Genomic DNA, 17091 nt, shown 5'->3' on the forward strand with positions numbered 1-17091 from the left:
CAGCAGATCAGAGATCTTTGGGGCTGGCCCTCCCATCACGGGCCCAGAGTGCAAGGGCCTGCGGGGCAGAAGGATTTCAAAGGAGGGGCCCACTGCAGCCCAGAGCCATCTCATCTCCTGGGCTGTGCTCCTCAAATTCCCGTACCATGCTCCTCAGACACCCCAAGTGCAGCACAGGCTGCTGTGGTTGTCCCTCCAGAAGGCACAGGTTGCAAACCTCTGGAAGGCATCAGATTGGTGTTTTCTCCCCCGGTATTCAGAGTGCAAGAGCTGGGGGGCACTGCTGCCCTCTCCTAAATTTCAAAAGGTGCCCCAGAGACCGTCAGTGCCCAGGCAAAGAACCTCTGTAGGGGAGAATCACTGCAGAAAGCCCTCACTAGGGCAATGCCCCACAGAGCCTTCTACCCCAGACCAGTAGAACCACCTTGTGGAATTCCAGCCTGAACCCTAACTTGTGAGAGCTGCAGCATGTACTGCACCTGGCAGAGCCATGCAGGTGGGGTCTAGAGGCTTGGGGGCCCAACTGCAGCCCCAGTGGGTTCAAAATGTGGGGCACCAAGACAAGGAGGATTGTTTTTAAGCCTTGGGGTTTAATGTTGTTTTCCCCATTAGGTTTTGGACTTACCTTTGTAAGCAGCTCTTTGTAGGAAACTGCCTTCAGCAGGAAACCCCTTTTCTTGTCAATTTAGCAAAGCTATATTGTAACTAACTTTTAAATCAGGCATCCCCATGCTCTACTCATCTTTGGCCCAAGCACACCTTTCAAATCTTTTGATCACACAATACCTTGCCTAACCTGTTGGTTCTTTCCTTAGATCAAAGAAGTAGAAATGAAGGATAAGTAATTAACAGAAGACCAGATCTCTTCCCTAACTTCCCCTACAGTAACAAATTGTCCTGTTCTAGGAAAAAGATGTGGTTCCTTGATAACTTACAATTACTATATATATTTTAAAGCATCCCTCACTTTCCCCACCTCATACTCAGGAGACTAGATGCAATGTTGATAGGATTATGCAGTCTATCTATATTGCTTCATAATATACTTATTTGGAAATACTTCAATTGATGAGGATTTAGAGAACAAGGAACAGATGTAAATAATAGAATCCAACAAATCTTCATTAGAGAAAGAGCACCACGGTCTAACTCATAGGGGCCAGGCTAACATGGGGAAAGGCAGAAGTACATCTTCAATTATCTAAACAGATATCCTTTCAAAAGCAAAGAAGATTATAGAAAGGTTACTAGGTTAGAGAGTTCTTAGGAAACATAAGTGTGTGCAAGAGAAAGAACACAGGAAAAAAAGAACAGTGTTAGAAACAAACAAAATAATTAAGGATCATATTTAAGAGTTTGTGAAATTTCCCTCACATCAATTTGATCTCTATTCACTGAGATACAAATTTAACAGACTCAGGACTACCAACTTAAGAGGGAAAGCTTTTAAAAAGTTAAAACCGCTATGTGAAAACAAGATGTTATTGTTTTCTTAGTAAAGCAAAAGACCTTATTGTGAGAATACCATTGAAACAGAGCACGACCCTGTGGGGCCCTCCTGGGGAATTAAAACCTTTCCGTTCCCCCATTTCTTGTTTGTAGAATAAAGGCTTTCAGCCTCCTAGACCTTCCCTGAGTTCCAAAGGGCAGATTCAAACAGTTACTAATTAGAAGAGTGAGGGAATGCAGAAAGAAAACAATAGTGCAGGATGGTGGTCCTGGTTCCTCCTTGGGGGATGTGGGTAACAGTTTGATATATATCTCTGAGTTCTTCTACAGGAACTAAGGCCCCCACCCAGGTGGAGGATGATAACTTTAGGCTGAGCACAAGCATGTGGACCCCAGACTGGTTGGAACCAGAAGGCTGATGATTGAGATTCCTGGAACACCATCCTGTTACCTCACCACCAACCAATCAGAGGAGGGTTACACACTCTGCAGCACCTCCCCCCCAAATTTTGCATATAAAAACTTCTTCCCTGAAATCCATTGGGGAGTTCGGGTCTTTTGAACATGAGCCACCCGTTCTCCTTGCACGGCCCTTGCAATAAGCCTTTCTCTGCTCCAAACTCTGACATTTCAGTTTGTTTGGCCTCACTGTGTGTGGGGCACACGAACTTGAGTTTGACAACACCCTTACTTGTTAAGAAGCAAAATGTTTGTTTTGGTTTTGCTCTGAGGCTCATAGATTCTTTTTTTCATCTTCTTTTACAATGGAAAGGTTTCTAAAAAGAGGCCCCTTTACTCCTCAGGACAACGACTTTATCTTCTTTATCCCCAGTACCTAGCAGAGTGCTTGGTACTCTTTTTTGAGTTGAACTCAACAAGGGAAGAGAAAGGAAAGAAAATATGTTGGCAGAGATCTGCTAAGAGTTTGTTCCAGATGCAAAGAATCATATAGAAGAACAGATTAACAGAAGGAAGAGAATAAGCACCAAGAAAGATTTTATACCAACTGGAAAGAAAAGAAGCTGGTAGGTATGGGAAATTGGGACGTTTTCTTTGTCTAGGGAAGAGAAAAAAGCAGAGAGACCTAGAACTTAAAACCATACAAAAATGCTAGTGGTCCAACTTGGTGATAACTTTCTTAGCTTGAAAGAAGGAAGGTAAAGAACTAAAGACAAACCAAAGAATACTCTGGTAGATGGGAGAGCAAGATGTTGATGTTGGTATCTCCTAAAAGGGGTAAGGTTTAAGCTGAGAGTGGAATTCAGGCAAAAGTAGGAATTCTGTCGTCTTCTTGCTAAAATTGAGTTAATGATAAAATATTTAAGAATGTGGGCCAAAGAAAGCAAATGCAATTGAGTGACGAAAAACAAGCCAACTAAATAATTTCAGATGGCTATCAAAGCTGTGGAAGTAAATGAGTGCTTCCTTAGAGAATGTGTGAAAGGAAAAAGAAATAGAGAAGAAACTCCTATGGACCACATGTGATCACAGGGAGATGATGAAGATAAAGAATATTTCAAAACAGATTCAGAAAAAATGGTCCATGGCAAAGGGCATTTTAAAAGAAGAGGCCAAGCCAAATGTGACCTTTCCTTAGGAAGGAAGTAGCCATTACAAATCTTTGAAATCAAGATGTTGCTAGAATGGAGGAAAGGATTCTTTAAAGAGAATCAAAAACAATTGCATCAGGGAAAGCAAACATACCAAACAGCACACTGAATGCTTGTGTTTTCCTTGAAGGTTGCACATTACCTGTTCGCAAGTTGTTGAAGCTTTTCTCCCTTGTCCTAGATCAACTGCAGATGCCACAAGTAAACATGTTTTCTGTGCAATCAGAATTGCTTGATCAGAAGGACAAAACTGGGACAGCTGATAAGAAATAACCAGAACATCAATGAATAGTGAGAATTCTGCCAGGTGAACACAAACAATCAGAATGAAAATCAGCAAAATCCTGTCTGAATGACAAAATTCAGCTGGAAAAGCACATCTCACCTTAAAAATGATATAGACTATAACACTGATTTACGGTTTTAATTTTCTATTACTTTCTATTGTTTTTTTAGCACCTTTCTAGAGATTAAAAAGCTTCATTTCTTCACAATTTTCCTATCTTTCCCAGTGACAAGTACTGTCATTTGGCCCTGTATTTCTATCTAGTGATTTACTTCTTGGTTTATGTTGTAATTTCTAAGTGATTTTCCCCCTGGCAAATAGATTTCCCCTTTGCATGGAATAGAGCTGAAATTAGTACCTATATTGTTCATGGTTGAAAGAGACAATGTCAAATCTTGACAGGCATTAGGCATAACCTCATCGTTAAACCTTGTCCTCCAGCTTTAGGAAAAACTCCCATGGGGTGTGCTCAGAGCAGGGGGCCTGAAGAAATGGCTCCTCTGTTTTCAACACACCCAACAGAAATCTGAGTTCATTGTGACAAGGGGCACAAACTTGTGGCCTTCCTATGAACAAATACCCAACACATGTCCCCCCTGTAGCTCCACATGGCTTCCGGGTAGGACCAGTGGGACAGGTCTCAATATTGGAAGAAAAGCTACAGTATTTAGTGGGGAAGTTTGCCACCTAGAGCCAGTGAGGTCCACACATGAGTGGGCCATAAGTGGTCTTATAGACATAAAGACTTTGAATCTCTTTATTCAAGGGAAAAAAAAGTAGATTCCAACTATATGCCATTCTGGAAAAGGCAAAACTATGGAGACAATAAAAAGATCAATGGTTGCCAGGAGTTTGGTGGGGAGAGGGGAGCTGAATACACAGAGTACAGAAGTTTTTATTGAGCAGTGAAATACTTTGTATGACATTATAATGATGGATATATGTCATTATACTTTTGTCCAAACCCATAGAACGTGCAACACTACTCACTTCAATAAAGTGAACCCTAAGGTGAACTGTGGACTTTGGTTTTACGATGTGTCAACGCAGTTTGTCCTTGGTTTAAAAAAGAAAAGGTACCACTCTGTCGATAATGGCTATGCGTGTGTCAGGAGAGGGTATATGGGGGAATTTCTGTACCTTCCTGTCAATTTTGTTGTAAACCTAAAACTGCTTTAAAAAAAGTCTTAAAAAAAAGAGAATTAACACTCAGGGTAGACATTTTTGGCAAAACTTTTGTTTCGCTTATATATGTATGCATATTATATATGTGTGTGTGTTTGTTGGACTGTGATGTAAAAGGTATTTTTTAGATCAAAAGAGTTTGCAGCCCACTGTAGTTAAGTTATACTAGCAAATAAAAGCACAAATTAACCTCAAAAAAAACCACAAACCTCCCAGCTTTGTAGTACAGTAAAATTCTAGGCTACTTGATTCTAACATGGAATCCGACTAGTGCTATCATGAATGTCAAAACTAAAGCTAATTTATTTCACCTAATTAAAATGGCAATTATACCTAAACTTTCAAACATTATTTCTTAATCTCCCCAAATATTTAGCGATCATAATCATCACCATCATTTAACTAATAGCATTTCAAGACACCCAATCTCTGTACATCTCAGGTGACTCGTATATAAAATGAGGGAGTTGTGCTAGATTATCTCTATAGCTCTTTCCAGTTCTAAAACATTTAATCTATCTCAACATATCAGACTGCATACTCCTCAATGTGTATGAGGGATATTCTTTGCCACCTCTCCTTTCATCCTCTAATCAATACTTGATCCTCTTTCTGGCATTTAACCTCTACCTTGGAGGATAACAACTATTTTAAAAGGCTTATAATTGCAAAACAAGCTCACAAATCCTTACATACAAAACCTGCTCTCGGAAAAATTATAAAGTAGGTCCAGGCTTCTTAGCATCCTTTTAACCTCCTGTTGTCCCCAGATACCTATTCAATATTCCTATAGACTTATACCCATAACCCTTCCTAATGTTTTGGTAATTGACAACTTCTTAGAGTATTCCCTCCTAAAGATAGTTATATTTTGATATAGGTTCTGAGAGACTGAAATTCCTTCAAAGATAAAGGAATAAGTCTCTTATGGTAGAACTTTAGGCTCCATGATGGTTGTTTGTGATATTTCGGTATGGGGAGACCTGCCTCATGTTCTCATATTATACCCTATAGGGATCAAATTCTCCTTAGGTCATTCCTGCTTAAACATATATTAAAAGTTCCTAGATTAAAAGCCAATCTCACTCTATACTTAGTCATTGACTATACCCATAGTGGTCATATCCTTGTTGTGATCCATATGTGAGATACTTGTTGGAAGAGACTTACCTTATAAGAAATTATGAAAAACTCTCTCATTGTCACTGGGTCATTGATACATTGCACAGCCAAGTTCCAAGCTGAAAGTTAACATGAAATAACATAATTATGAAAATTTACTGTTTAATCTGTACCATTATAATCTCCACTACCTACATCTTTAATATTAACACACTAATGAGGGGTTTCTCAGGGGTTAAAAAAAGCTAACTTTAGGTTTTTAGAGAAATTTTTTCCAGGTAAATTTAGAGACTTCTATCACTTCCAATCTTTAATTCTAGGACAATGGACAATGGAGATAGTGTTGGATTTTTTTTAATTGGGGACATACGATAAATTCTTAGTTGGCACAAATCCATCTAAAAAAATGAGGATCACACTGAGGAGTTCACCAACTTCAGTTGGTGGAGCCCCCATTAGGCAACATTCAGTATGATCTTTACCTTGGCAAATCAAAATTAAAATTCAGTAAAACAAGTACTAGAAAATAACTTTTCAAACTTCCAAAAGGTCAAAGTCATTAAACCTTTCTATAGTTTAAATGTTTATTTTCCATTATTTGCATGTTTCCCAGAAGCCAGATTGCTGTATTTATTCCCTTTTCTCCTAGATTAGAGCCCCAGTAAACCCCATAAAGCAGAAAAAGGTCCATGTAGAACCAGTTTACTTTGTGACATTGATGCTTAATTGCTCTTGCTTACTTATCACTGTAGTAACTACCTCCACAATTTCATAAACATTTTTATTGAAGTAGAACCTACATAAAGTAAATTACACAACTCATAATTGTACAGCTTGACGAATTTTCACAAAGTGTATATATCCATGTAACCAACCCAGATCAAGGAAGATCTTGATCATTACCAGAAACCCAGAAGCACTCTCATGTATTCTCTTCAAGTACGACTCCCTTCAAGAGTAATCACTATCCTAAGTTCTAACAGCGCCAATTAGTTTTGCCTGTTTGTTTTTGTTTTTTACTATATATAAATGGAACCATGCAGTATATATACTCAACATCTGCCTTCTTTTGCTCAACATTATTTTTGTGAGATTCATTCATACTGTTGCATGTAGTTTATTTTTCATGAATCACATTTAGAGACAAATTGGGCATTCTAGACCAAGTTTAGGAGCATAACCTTGGGGACCTATAGTTCTAATTCATCATTTTATTCTTAGATCCATTTCTATGGAAAAGGAAGAAAACTAATATTTAGTGAGTACATAGTATGCCCCAGGTACATACACTGTTTCTTTTAAAACCCATAATAACCCTATGAAGTATGTATAATTGTCCCCATTTTTATAAATAGTGAAACTGAGATTAAGCAAGTTATCCTTGTACCCATAGCTACAAATGGAAGATCCAGAATTTGAATCCACATCTGTCTGATTCTACCACCCCACAATGTTTCCCATAGCCACAGAATTTCCTTTTACCTATTTTTCGAAACCAATGAGCTTCATTAATCCTTAAGCCTGAAGTCGAGGCTTCTCCATCAAAATACTGAACAAGTTTCGGGAGTGCTGCGTCAAACAGGAAAATCTGATATTGAGGTCTTTTACTTTATACTCTAGCAAAGTTGTTAATCCTGCTTTAAAAACAGTCAAACATGAGCTTGAATTTAGAAAGTTCTTTTTTTATGCGTGTGCATGGGTGCACACCAAAAGTAATTTAAATGACAAAAAGCATTACCAAGCTCCAAGGAACTGTTAACTCAAACTCTGGGGAACAAACACATCTTTGGAGAGATTTATAAGTTTAATTAGAGCAATCATTCACCACCTGAGGTAGAAAGATATGATTTACGTGTAAGGAAACAAAGAAGAGGAATAATCATTTAAAACACTGAAAAGGAGACTGAGGAATGGAAGAGTATTGATAGGTTGGCATAATATTTACTGAGCTCCTACAGCAAGCACAGTATGGAACCAGAATGTGCCATCATCATCAGAAAGCATTTATTACATACTCATGTGCCCTTCTGAGAGATAAGAATGCCAACAGAAAACTTTTTCTCTTTTGAAAAGCTGTGGTTTCTAAACCACTTTGCTACATTTACACCCTGTTGACAGGTATTTGAGGTATAAAATTGAACTACTGCAATAAATGGAATAGAATTTCTAAGATATGGAGTTTTTGGTGTGTTTTAGACATAAGGAAATAGGTACATGGGCAGTAGAAATTGGAAGACCTATTAGGCAAAAGGGACACCAAGAAAGAAAGCAAGGAGTTGGAAAAAGGAATGCAATGTAGCCAGGAAGTTAGCTGAATGAAGTGGACAGGGAGGAATTAGTAGATAGAGGAGATGACACAGACTTGGATAGACAGATAGACAGCTTCAAAATAACAGAGTAAACAACCTGAATTTGATTCAGAGAACATGAAAATTAGCAGGGCTCAGAATATTTTTATTTGTCTTGACCCTTTTTCACCTGTTCAATTTCTAGGTTAGGACCAAGTGGCAATAGACATGGAAGGGAGGGAGGGAGGGAGGAGGGAGGGAGGGAGAGAGAGAGGGAGGGAGGGAGGGAGGGAGGAACGAAGGAAGGAAGGAAAGAAGGAAGGAAGGAAGGAAGGGAGGAAGGAAGGAAGGAAGGGAGGGAGGGAGGAAGGGAAATGTCTTTTAAAAAACTGGAATAAAAACAGAGGTGAAATCACATTTGGAGATGAATGCTAATGATGACAAACTTTGCTCTGCTTGTGAATAAATAAACAGGTATACTGCTGTGACAAATGTTAGTAAAAGCATGAAGCTTAACTCAAACACGAAGCCCGAGTCAGTGTGCTCAATGTACTTGGAGAATTTAATAGAGGATAGAGCCAAAATGAAGGCGTGAAAATAACCAAGGAGATATTTACCTGTACTGAAGCAAGTCAAAAGTCTATCTATTTCTTTCTTTCTAAAAAATAAAGAAAAGAGTATTTTCATACTGTTCCAAAGCTTTACTACAGAAAAGTATCAAAAAGAGACTCTATTTGTGCCTGAGAGCTGCTCAAGGAAAATGTAAAATTGTGAAGTTTGTTGTTCAAGGCTCCAACCTATCATTTCAACACTGTTTTTCCTCATTATACGATACTGTTCCTCATCTCCAATGTCCTCATATTTTTTTCTCTCTTCCCCTTCTACACCTACTCTCAAGCAAAGGATTTCAATTACTGATAAGGTTTTATATCACAGGGTCATAGAATTTGAGAGCAGGTAGTGATCTCTGTGATTTTCAAGCTTTGGTTTTTTTTTGAAGAGGGGGAACTGGAACCTGTGTTTCAAATAAAATTTTATAAAAGTCTAATATACAAGAAGAGACAAAAGTGTACCTGCTCTGGTTGAACCAGTGGTAGGTGGAGGCCTAGAGCCTCAGCTTCCTGGAAGTCCCTGAGGCAGTGCCACAGAACTTCCAGGTTTCTAAGGAATATAGTTTAAAAACCACTTATCCATACCCTTCATTTTACAGATGAGGAAACAGATCTGGAAATGCGGGATGATCTGTCTAAGGTCATGCAATGACAATGTCAAGACTACTACTACCTAGGTCTCTGGACCCTTTGTTAAGCTTCTTTAGGGGGAACATAAATTTTAACAGAGAAAAACATCCCATTATGCTTAAACAAAGGATTGAATATGGAAGTATTGGCAAACTCAACTAAGGAAGTTTATAGTAAGTAGGGTAGAACACACTATAAGACTGGCCTTATCAGGAGAATGTCTAGTATTATACAATACAGACTGTGCTTCAGGAAAAGTAGCAGCTTTCTTAGGGATAAACATTAGACATCTGCTTTATATAAAGTAACTTCTAACAGTAAATTTTATTAATCTGAATTTCAGCTGAGCTAAAGTTGACTTCACTATTTAATTCAGTGACTATATAAAATAATCTAGGGAGGGTCCATTAATGCAAATAAATAGTACAAATAAGAATGAGGACATGGAAAGGGATGTATAGTCTATTTAACAGACAAACTGCTTTCAAAAATTATAGCACACAAATTGTTAATACTTAGGTAGATACTGTAGTTGAAAACCATAAGATTTTTAGAAGAGGACAAAACTTTAGAAATTTTCCAGTTCACCTTCTTTTATTTAATAGGTGAAGAAAATAAAGCTTAGAGAAGTTAAATAAGTTGTTATTGTCTAAGGTAAACCAGAAGTCAGTGAAACAGCTGAAACTAGAACTCAATTCTCTGACTCTTCCCATTGAATTAGGCTTTTTTTTTCTTTTATAAGTTAGTCTAATCTATTTGTTAAATCAGGTCCTGACCTCTACTTGAAAACACTGCTAGTAGATGTTCTTTATTACTATATTTACTTGAGAACAATAAAGGTATATTTACAAAATATTCTGTAATTAAAGTTTGTCATTAATTTGAACAAGATCCCTTTCCTTTTCCCCATCTTTAAATTAGTTTTAATGAGTGGGATTTGACTGTGCATCACAATTACATGGAATATGAAGCACCTTTTAAATCCAATACAAGATCTTCTTGTAAAGAACTGATATTCAGCCATTTAAATAAACTGAGTGGCTATTATGTGCTAGATACTGTCCTAGGTTCCAGAGATACAAAGATAAATACAAATAGTCCTAGCCTTTGAGGAGCTCTTACAATCTATTAGCTATCAAGATTTAGTCTCTGAGTTTATTTTATTTTTTAACTTTTTATTGTTGAAAATTTCAAAGATTCTTATATTTAACAGATGAATGAATACCCATGTATCCATGGCCCAGCTTCAATAATTATTAACTCATCATCAATCTTATTTTAATGATACCTCCACCTACCCCCTCTTCTCCCATATTATTATTATTTTTTAACATCTTTATTGGAGTATAATTGCTTTACAATGGTGTGTTAGTTTCTGCTTTATAACAAAGTGAATCAGTTATACATATACATATGTCCCCATATCTCTTCCCTCTTGCATCTCCCTCCCTCCCACCCTCCCTATCTCACCCCTCTAGGTGGTCACAAAGCACTGAGCTGATCTCCCTGTGCTATGCGGCTGCTTCCCACTAGCTATCTATTTTACGTTTTGTAGTGTATATATGTCCATGCCACTATCTCACTTTGTCCCAGCTTACCCTTCCCCCTCCCCGTATCCTCAAGTCCATTCTCTAGTAGGTCTGTGTCTTTATTCCTGTCTTGCCCCTAGGTTCTTCAGAACTTTTTTTTTTTATTCCATATATGTGTGTTAGTATACAGTATTTGTTTTTCTCTTTCTGACTTACTTCACTCTGTATGACAGACTCTAGGTCCATCCACCTCACTACAAATAACTCCATTTCGTTTCTTTTTATGGCTGAGTAATATTCCATTGTATATATGTGCCACATCTTCTTTATCCATTATCTGTTGATGGACACTTAGGTTGCTTCCATGTCCTGGCTATTGTAAATAGAGCTGCAATGAACATTGTGGTACATGACTCTTTTTGAATTATGGTTTTCTCAGGGTACATGCCCAGTAGTGGGATTGCTGGGTCATAGGGTAGTTCTATTTTCAGTTTTTTAAGGAACGTCCATACTGTTCTCCATAGTGGCTGTATCAATTTACATTCCCACCAACAGTGCAAGAGGGTTCCCTTTTCTCCACACCCTCTCCAGCATTTATTGTTTGTAGAAGCAAATTCCAGACATCACATCATTTCATCCATAAATATTTTAGGATGTGTCTATAAGATATAAGGATCCTTTTAAAAACATAACTATACTACCATTATATGCCTAAAAGTTAATAATTTCTTAATATCAAATATTTGGTCATTACTCAAATTTTCAATTATCTCAATATGGTTTTGTTTTTTTTTTAGTTAGCTTGAGTGCCCTTCAAATGGATTCATAGAGCCTGTAAAGAAGGGGCAAAACTTACCATATATGTCTGGGTAAAATTTGTATTATGAAAAAAGTTATGTCATCAATCTAATATTATCTCAGTCATAGATAGTTCCCAAAGAATTTAGCTGAAAAAATATATTGCCTCCAGGTACAAATATACAAAGCAAAAATGAAGTAGTGATACACTATTACAGAGTTTTTGTCCAAGTAGAGAAAATAGAGATAGGTGGTATTTCTCTGAAAGTTATCCCTAGTCAAGACCTTGAATAGAGTTTTCTTTTAAATCATTAGGAGGCAGTGAATTTTGTGAATGAAATATGGGTGACCCAATTCTTCCATGAATTGTTAAGTTCTCTATATCTTATGCCATAGAAACTGTGAGCAGAAAGATATTTGAATACACCCAGCTGAGCTGATATAGAATCAGAATCAACAAGCCAACCAGGCTATTTATGTTTCTGTGGGAAAGTAAGAGCTAAGAGCTATGTCTATATTTAAGTCTCCTGTTAAGAAAGGGGGAAACAGACACAATATCATAATGAAATCATAACGAACATTACTGAGGGCGTGGTAAATGCCTGGCACTATTCTAAGTGTTTTACATGTATTTATTCATCGGGTCATCACAGCAACCTTATAAGGTAGGTACTATTATTATACCCATTTTACAGATCGGGAAACAGAAGCCCAGGTTACATATCTAATAAGTGGCAGAGCCAAAATATGAACCCAGGAAGACTGGCCCCAGACCCTATATTGACCTTACCCAGTATACTATACATCTCTCAATACAAGGTTTCTAGTGAAAGTTGTTATATTTTTTTTAATGGTGAATACATCATTTCTGTTGAATTATAACTTACTTGTTTTCAGATTCTGGCATTTGAGAAACTGGTGGAACAACAAGACGAAACAAACACCTGTATGATAAAGTAATATAAAAAGTGATGCTTAGGAAGAAATATGTGAAAGAATATATACCAAGTTATTAATCTTGATTAGCCCAGGAGGCAGAAGTGAGAAAAGAGAGGTAAAAAAGGAGATTATTTTATTTATAGGTCTTTGTATGTCTTAATGGTTGCAATGAAAACATACCAACTTTGTAATTTTGGAAGAGTAATTTAATAAAATAATTTTAAAACGAAAGTGTTGCTTATGACAAATTCTTAAATAGTTCCACAGTTTATATAATTGCCCCAAATCACCTGCCAGAACATCAGATATAGTGTACAAGTCTTTTATATTTTTCTTTCTATAAAGGAACCTGGAACTGGCCTTTGGGTTCCACATAAACTTGGATGAATATTTTTTGAAGGGATCTGGCGGCATGATGACAAACTGACAAAATAAGGTAGTTTGTAAAGTTTCAAATCCTAAAAATCTTTAAAAAGAAAAAACACCATCAATCATCCAGAATAATTTTAGATATTTATCTGACTAAACGTATGTATCTCAAGACTCCTTCTGATACTTTTATATCTGTGACTCCATTTCCATTCAGAAGTGTGGCCTCAAGTATAGTTGACCAATGGGAGAATCACTATAGAACCCTTCTGGTTTGTTTTTCCCACTGGCATATTCTCAGTTACATCATTAGGAGTTACCATGTCCTAACCTCACCCTCCTCTCACTATTGTATGTAAAAGTTCCCTTTTGATAAACCATTTTCCTTCATAGAAACAGAGAAAGGGAAAGATCAGTTTCAACTGATATCTTTTTTTACCTTAAGCATCCCTACCAAATTTCCAATAGCATTTTTCACATAAATAGAAAAAAAAATCCTAAAATTCAAATGGAACCACAAAAAGCCCTGAACAACAAAAGCAAGCTTGAAAAAGAAGAACATGAGAGAACTAGAAGAAGATGGCGGAAGAGTAAGACGCGGAGATCACCTTCCTTCCCACAGATACATTAGAAATACATCTACACGTGGAACTGCTCCTACAGAACACCCACTGAATGCTGGCAGAAAACGTCAGACCTCCCAAAAGGCAAGAAACTCCCCACGTACTTGGGTAGGGCAAAAGAAAAAAGAAATAACAGAGACAAAAAAATAGGGACGGGACCTGCACCTGTGGGAGGGAGCCATGAAGGAGGAAAGGTTTCCACGCACTAGGAAGCCCCTTCGCGGGCAGAGACTGTGGGTGGCAGAGGGGGGAAGCTTCGGAGCCACGGAGGAGAGCACAGCCACAGGGGTGCGGAGGGCAAAGCGGAGAGACTCCCGCACAGAGGCTCGGCGCCGAGCAGCACTCACCAGCCCGAGAGGCTTGTCTGCTCCCCCGCCGGGGCGGGCGGCGGCTGGGAGCTGAGGCTCGGGCTTTGGTCTGATCGCAGGGGGAGGACTGGGGTTGGCGGCGTGAACACAGCCTGAAGGGGTTAGTGCACCACAGCTAGCCGGGAGGGAGTCCGGGAAAAGTCTGCAGCTGTCGAAGAGGCAAGAGACTTTTTCTTCCCTCTTTGTTTCCTGGTGCGCGAGGAGAGGGGATTCAGAGCGCCGCCTAAACGAGCTCCAGAGACGGGCGCGAGCCGCGGCTATCAGCGCGGATCCCACAGCAAAAGGAGCGTAGAGGGAAAAGTGGAGAGATTCCAGCACAGAGGAGCGGTGCCGACCTGCACTCACCAGCCCGAGAGGCTTGTCTGCTCACCCGCCTGGGCAGGCGGGGGCTGGGAGCTGAGGCTCGGGCTTCGGTCGGATCGCAGGGAGAGGACTGGGGTTGATGGCGTGAACACAGCCTGAAGGGGTTAGCGCACCACCGCTAGCCGGGAGGGAGCCCGAGAAAAAGTCTGCAGCTGCTGAAGAGGCAAGAGACTTTTTCTTGCCTCTTTGTTTCGCGGCGCGCAAGGAGAGGGGATTCAGAGCGCCGCCTAAACGAGCTCCAGAGACGGGCGCGAGCCGCGGCTATCAGCGCGGACCCCAGAGGCGGGCATGAGACGCTAAGGCTGCTGCTGCCGCCACCAAAAAGCCTGTGTGCGAGCACAGGTCACTCTCCACACCGCCCCTCCCGGGAGCTGGTGCAGCCCGCCACGGCCAGGCTCCCGTGATCAGCGGACAACTTCCCCAGGAGAATGCACGGCGCGCCTCGGGCTGGTGCAACGTCACGCTGGCCTCTGCCGCCGCAGGCTCGTCCCGCATCCGTATCCCTCCCGCCCCCCGCCTGAGTGAGCCAGAGCCCCCGAAGCAGCTGCTCCTTTAACCCCGTTCTGTCTGGGCAGGGAACAGACGCCCTCAGGCGACCTACACGCAGAGGCGGCTCCAAATCCAAAGCTGAACCCCGGGAGCTGTGCGAACAAAGAAGAGAAAGGGAAATCTCTCCCAGCAGCCTCAGAAGCAGCGGATTAAAACTTCACAAACAACTTGATGTGCCTGCATCTGTTGAATACCTGAATAGACAACGAATCATCCCAAATTCAGGAGGTGGACTTTGGGAGCAGGATATATTAATTTTTCCCCTTTTCCTTTTTTTTTCAGTGTATATGTATATGCTTCTGGATGAGATTTTGTCTGTATAGCTTTGCTTTATAATAGCTTTATTTTACTTCACTATATTTTATCCTCTTTCTTTCCTTCTTTCTTTCTATTTTTTCTCCCTTTTACTCTGAGCTGTGTGGATGAAAGGCTCTTGGTGCTCCAGCCAGGCATCAGGGCTGTGCCTCTGAGGTGGGAGAGCCAACTTCAGGACACTGGTCCACAAGAGACCTCCCAGCTCCACGTAATACCAAACGGCGAAAATCTCTCAGAGATCTCCATCTCAACATCAAGACCCAGCTTCACTCAACGACCAGCAAGCTACAGTGCAGGACACCCTATGCCAAACAACTAGCAAAACAGGAACACAGCCCCATCCATTAGCAGAGAGGCTGCCTAAAATCATAATAAGGCCACAGACACCCCAAAATACACCAACAGACGTGGACGTGCCCACCAGAAAGACAAGATCCAGCCTCATCCACCAGAACACAGGCACTAGTTCCCTCCACCAGGAAGCCTACACAACTCACTGAACCAACCTTAGCCACTGGAGACAGATACCAAAAACAACGGGAACTATGAACCTGCAGCCTGTGAAAAGGAGACCCCAAACACAGTAAGATAAGCAAAATGAGACGACAGAAAAACACACAGCAGATGAAGGAGCAGGGTCAAAACACACCAGACCTAACAAATGAAGAGGAAATAGGTAGTTTACCTGAAAAAGAATTCAGAATAATGATAGTAAGGATGATCCAAAATCTTGGAAATAGAATAGACAAAATGCAAGAAACATTTAACAAGGATGTAGAAGAACTAAAGAGGAACCAAGCAACGATGAAAAACACAATAAATGAAATTAAAAATACTCTAGATGGGATCAATAGCAGAATAACTGAGGCAGAAGAACGGATAAGTGACCTGGAAGATAAAATCGTGGAAATAACTACTGCAGAGCAGGATAAAGAAAAAAGAATGAAAAGAACTGAGGACAGTCTCAGAGACCTCTGGGACAACATTAAACGCACCAACATTCGAATTATAGGGGTCTCAGAAGAAGAAGAGAAAAAGAAAGGGACTGAGAAAATATTTGAAGAGATTATAGTTGAAAACTTCCCTAATATGGGAAAGGAAATAGTTAATCAAGTCCTGGAAGCACAGAGAGTCCCATACAGGATAAATCCAAGGAGAAACACGCCAAGACACATATTAATCAAACTGTCAAAAATTAAATATAAAGAAAACATATTAAAAGCAGCAAGGGAAAAACAACAAATAACACACAAGGGAATCCCCATCAGGTTAACAGCTGATCTTTCAGCAGAAACTCTGCAAGCCAGAAGGGAGTGGCAGGATATACTTAAAGTGATGAAGGAGAAAAACCTACAACCAAGATTAATCTACCCAGCAAGGATCTCATTCAGATTTGATGGAGAAATTAAAACCTTTACAGACAAGCAAAAGCTGAGAGAGTTCAGCACCACCAAACCAGCTTTACAACAAATGCTAAAGGAACTTCTCTAGGCAAGAAACACAAGAGAAGGAAAACACCTACAATAACAAACCCAAAACATTTAAGAAAATGGGAATAGGAACATACATATCGATAATTACCTTAAATGTAAATGGATTAAATGCTCCCACCAAAAGACACAGACTGGCTGAATGGATACAAAAACAAGACCCATATATATGCTGTCTACAAGAGACCCACTTCAGACCTAGAGACACATATAGACTGAAAGTGAGGGGATGGAAAAAGATATTCCATGCAAATGGAAATCAAAAGAAAGCTGGAGTAGCAATTCTCATATCAGACAAAATAGACTTTAAAACAAAGACTATTACAAGAAACAAAGAAGGACGCTACATAATGATCAAGGGATCGATCCAAGAAGAAGATATAACAAGTGTAAATATTTATGCACCCAACATAGGAGCACCTCAATACATAAGGCAAATACTAACAGCCATAAAAGGGGAAATCGACAGCAACACAATCGTAGTAGGGGACTTTAACACCCCACTTTCACCAATGGACAGATCATCCAAAATGAAAATAAATAAGGAAACACAAGCTTTAAATGATC

General features: G+C 39.6%; 1 protein-coding gene and 1 non-coding gene across 2 annotated transcripts in view; one reads left to right on the forward strand and one right to left on the reverse strand.

Moving 5' to 3' along the window:
- Window positions 1-17091, reverse strand: part of TEX11 (testis expressed 11) — a 360718-nt gene that overhangs the window by 63425 nt on the left and 280202 nt on the right. The window contains exons 19-23 of the mRNA XM_061178154.1: window positions 12396-12452; window positions 8558-8598; window positions 7135-7221; window positions 5701-5771; window positions 3197-3318 (exon numbers count right to left, since the gene is read on the reverse strand). Of these exons, the coding sequence (XP_061034137.1) occupies window positions 3197-3318; window positions 5701-5771; window positions 7135-7221; window positions 8558-8598; window positions 12396-12452 (378 nt within the window). The remainder of the gene's footprint in view (window positions 1-3196; window positions 3319-5700; window positions 5772-7134; window positions 7222-8557; window positions 8599-12395; window positions 12453-17091) is intronic.
- LOC133082815 (small nucleolar RNA SNORA11) lies at window positions 3806-3934 on the forward strand. Its single transcript, XR_009699032.1, has one exon. It is a non-coding gene; the product is annotated as a small nucleolar RNA SNORA11 (small nucleolar RNA).

The sequence above is a fragment of the Eubalaena glacialis genome, chromosome X (assembly GCF_028564815.1).
Source record: "Eubalaena glacialis isolate mEubGla1 chromosome X, mEubGla1.1.hap2.+ XY, whole genome shotgun sequence".
Taxonomy (NCBI): domain Eukaryota; kingdom Metazoa; phylum Chordata; class Mammalia; order Artiodactyla; family Balaenidae; genus Eubalaena; species Eubalaena glacialis.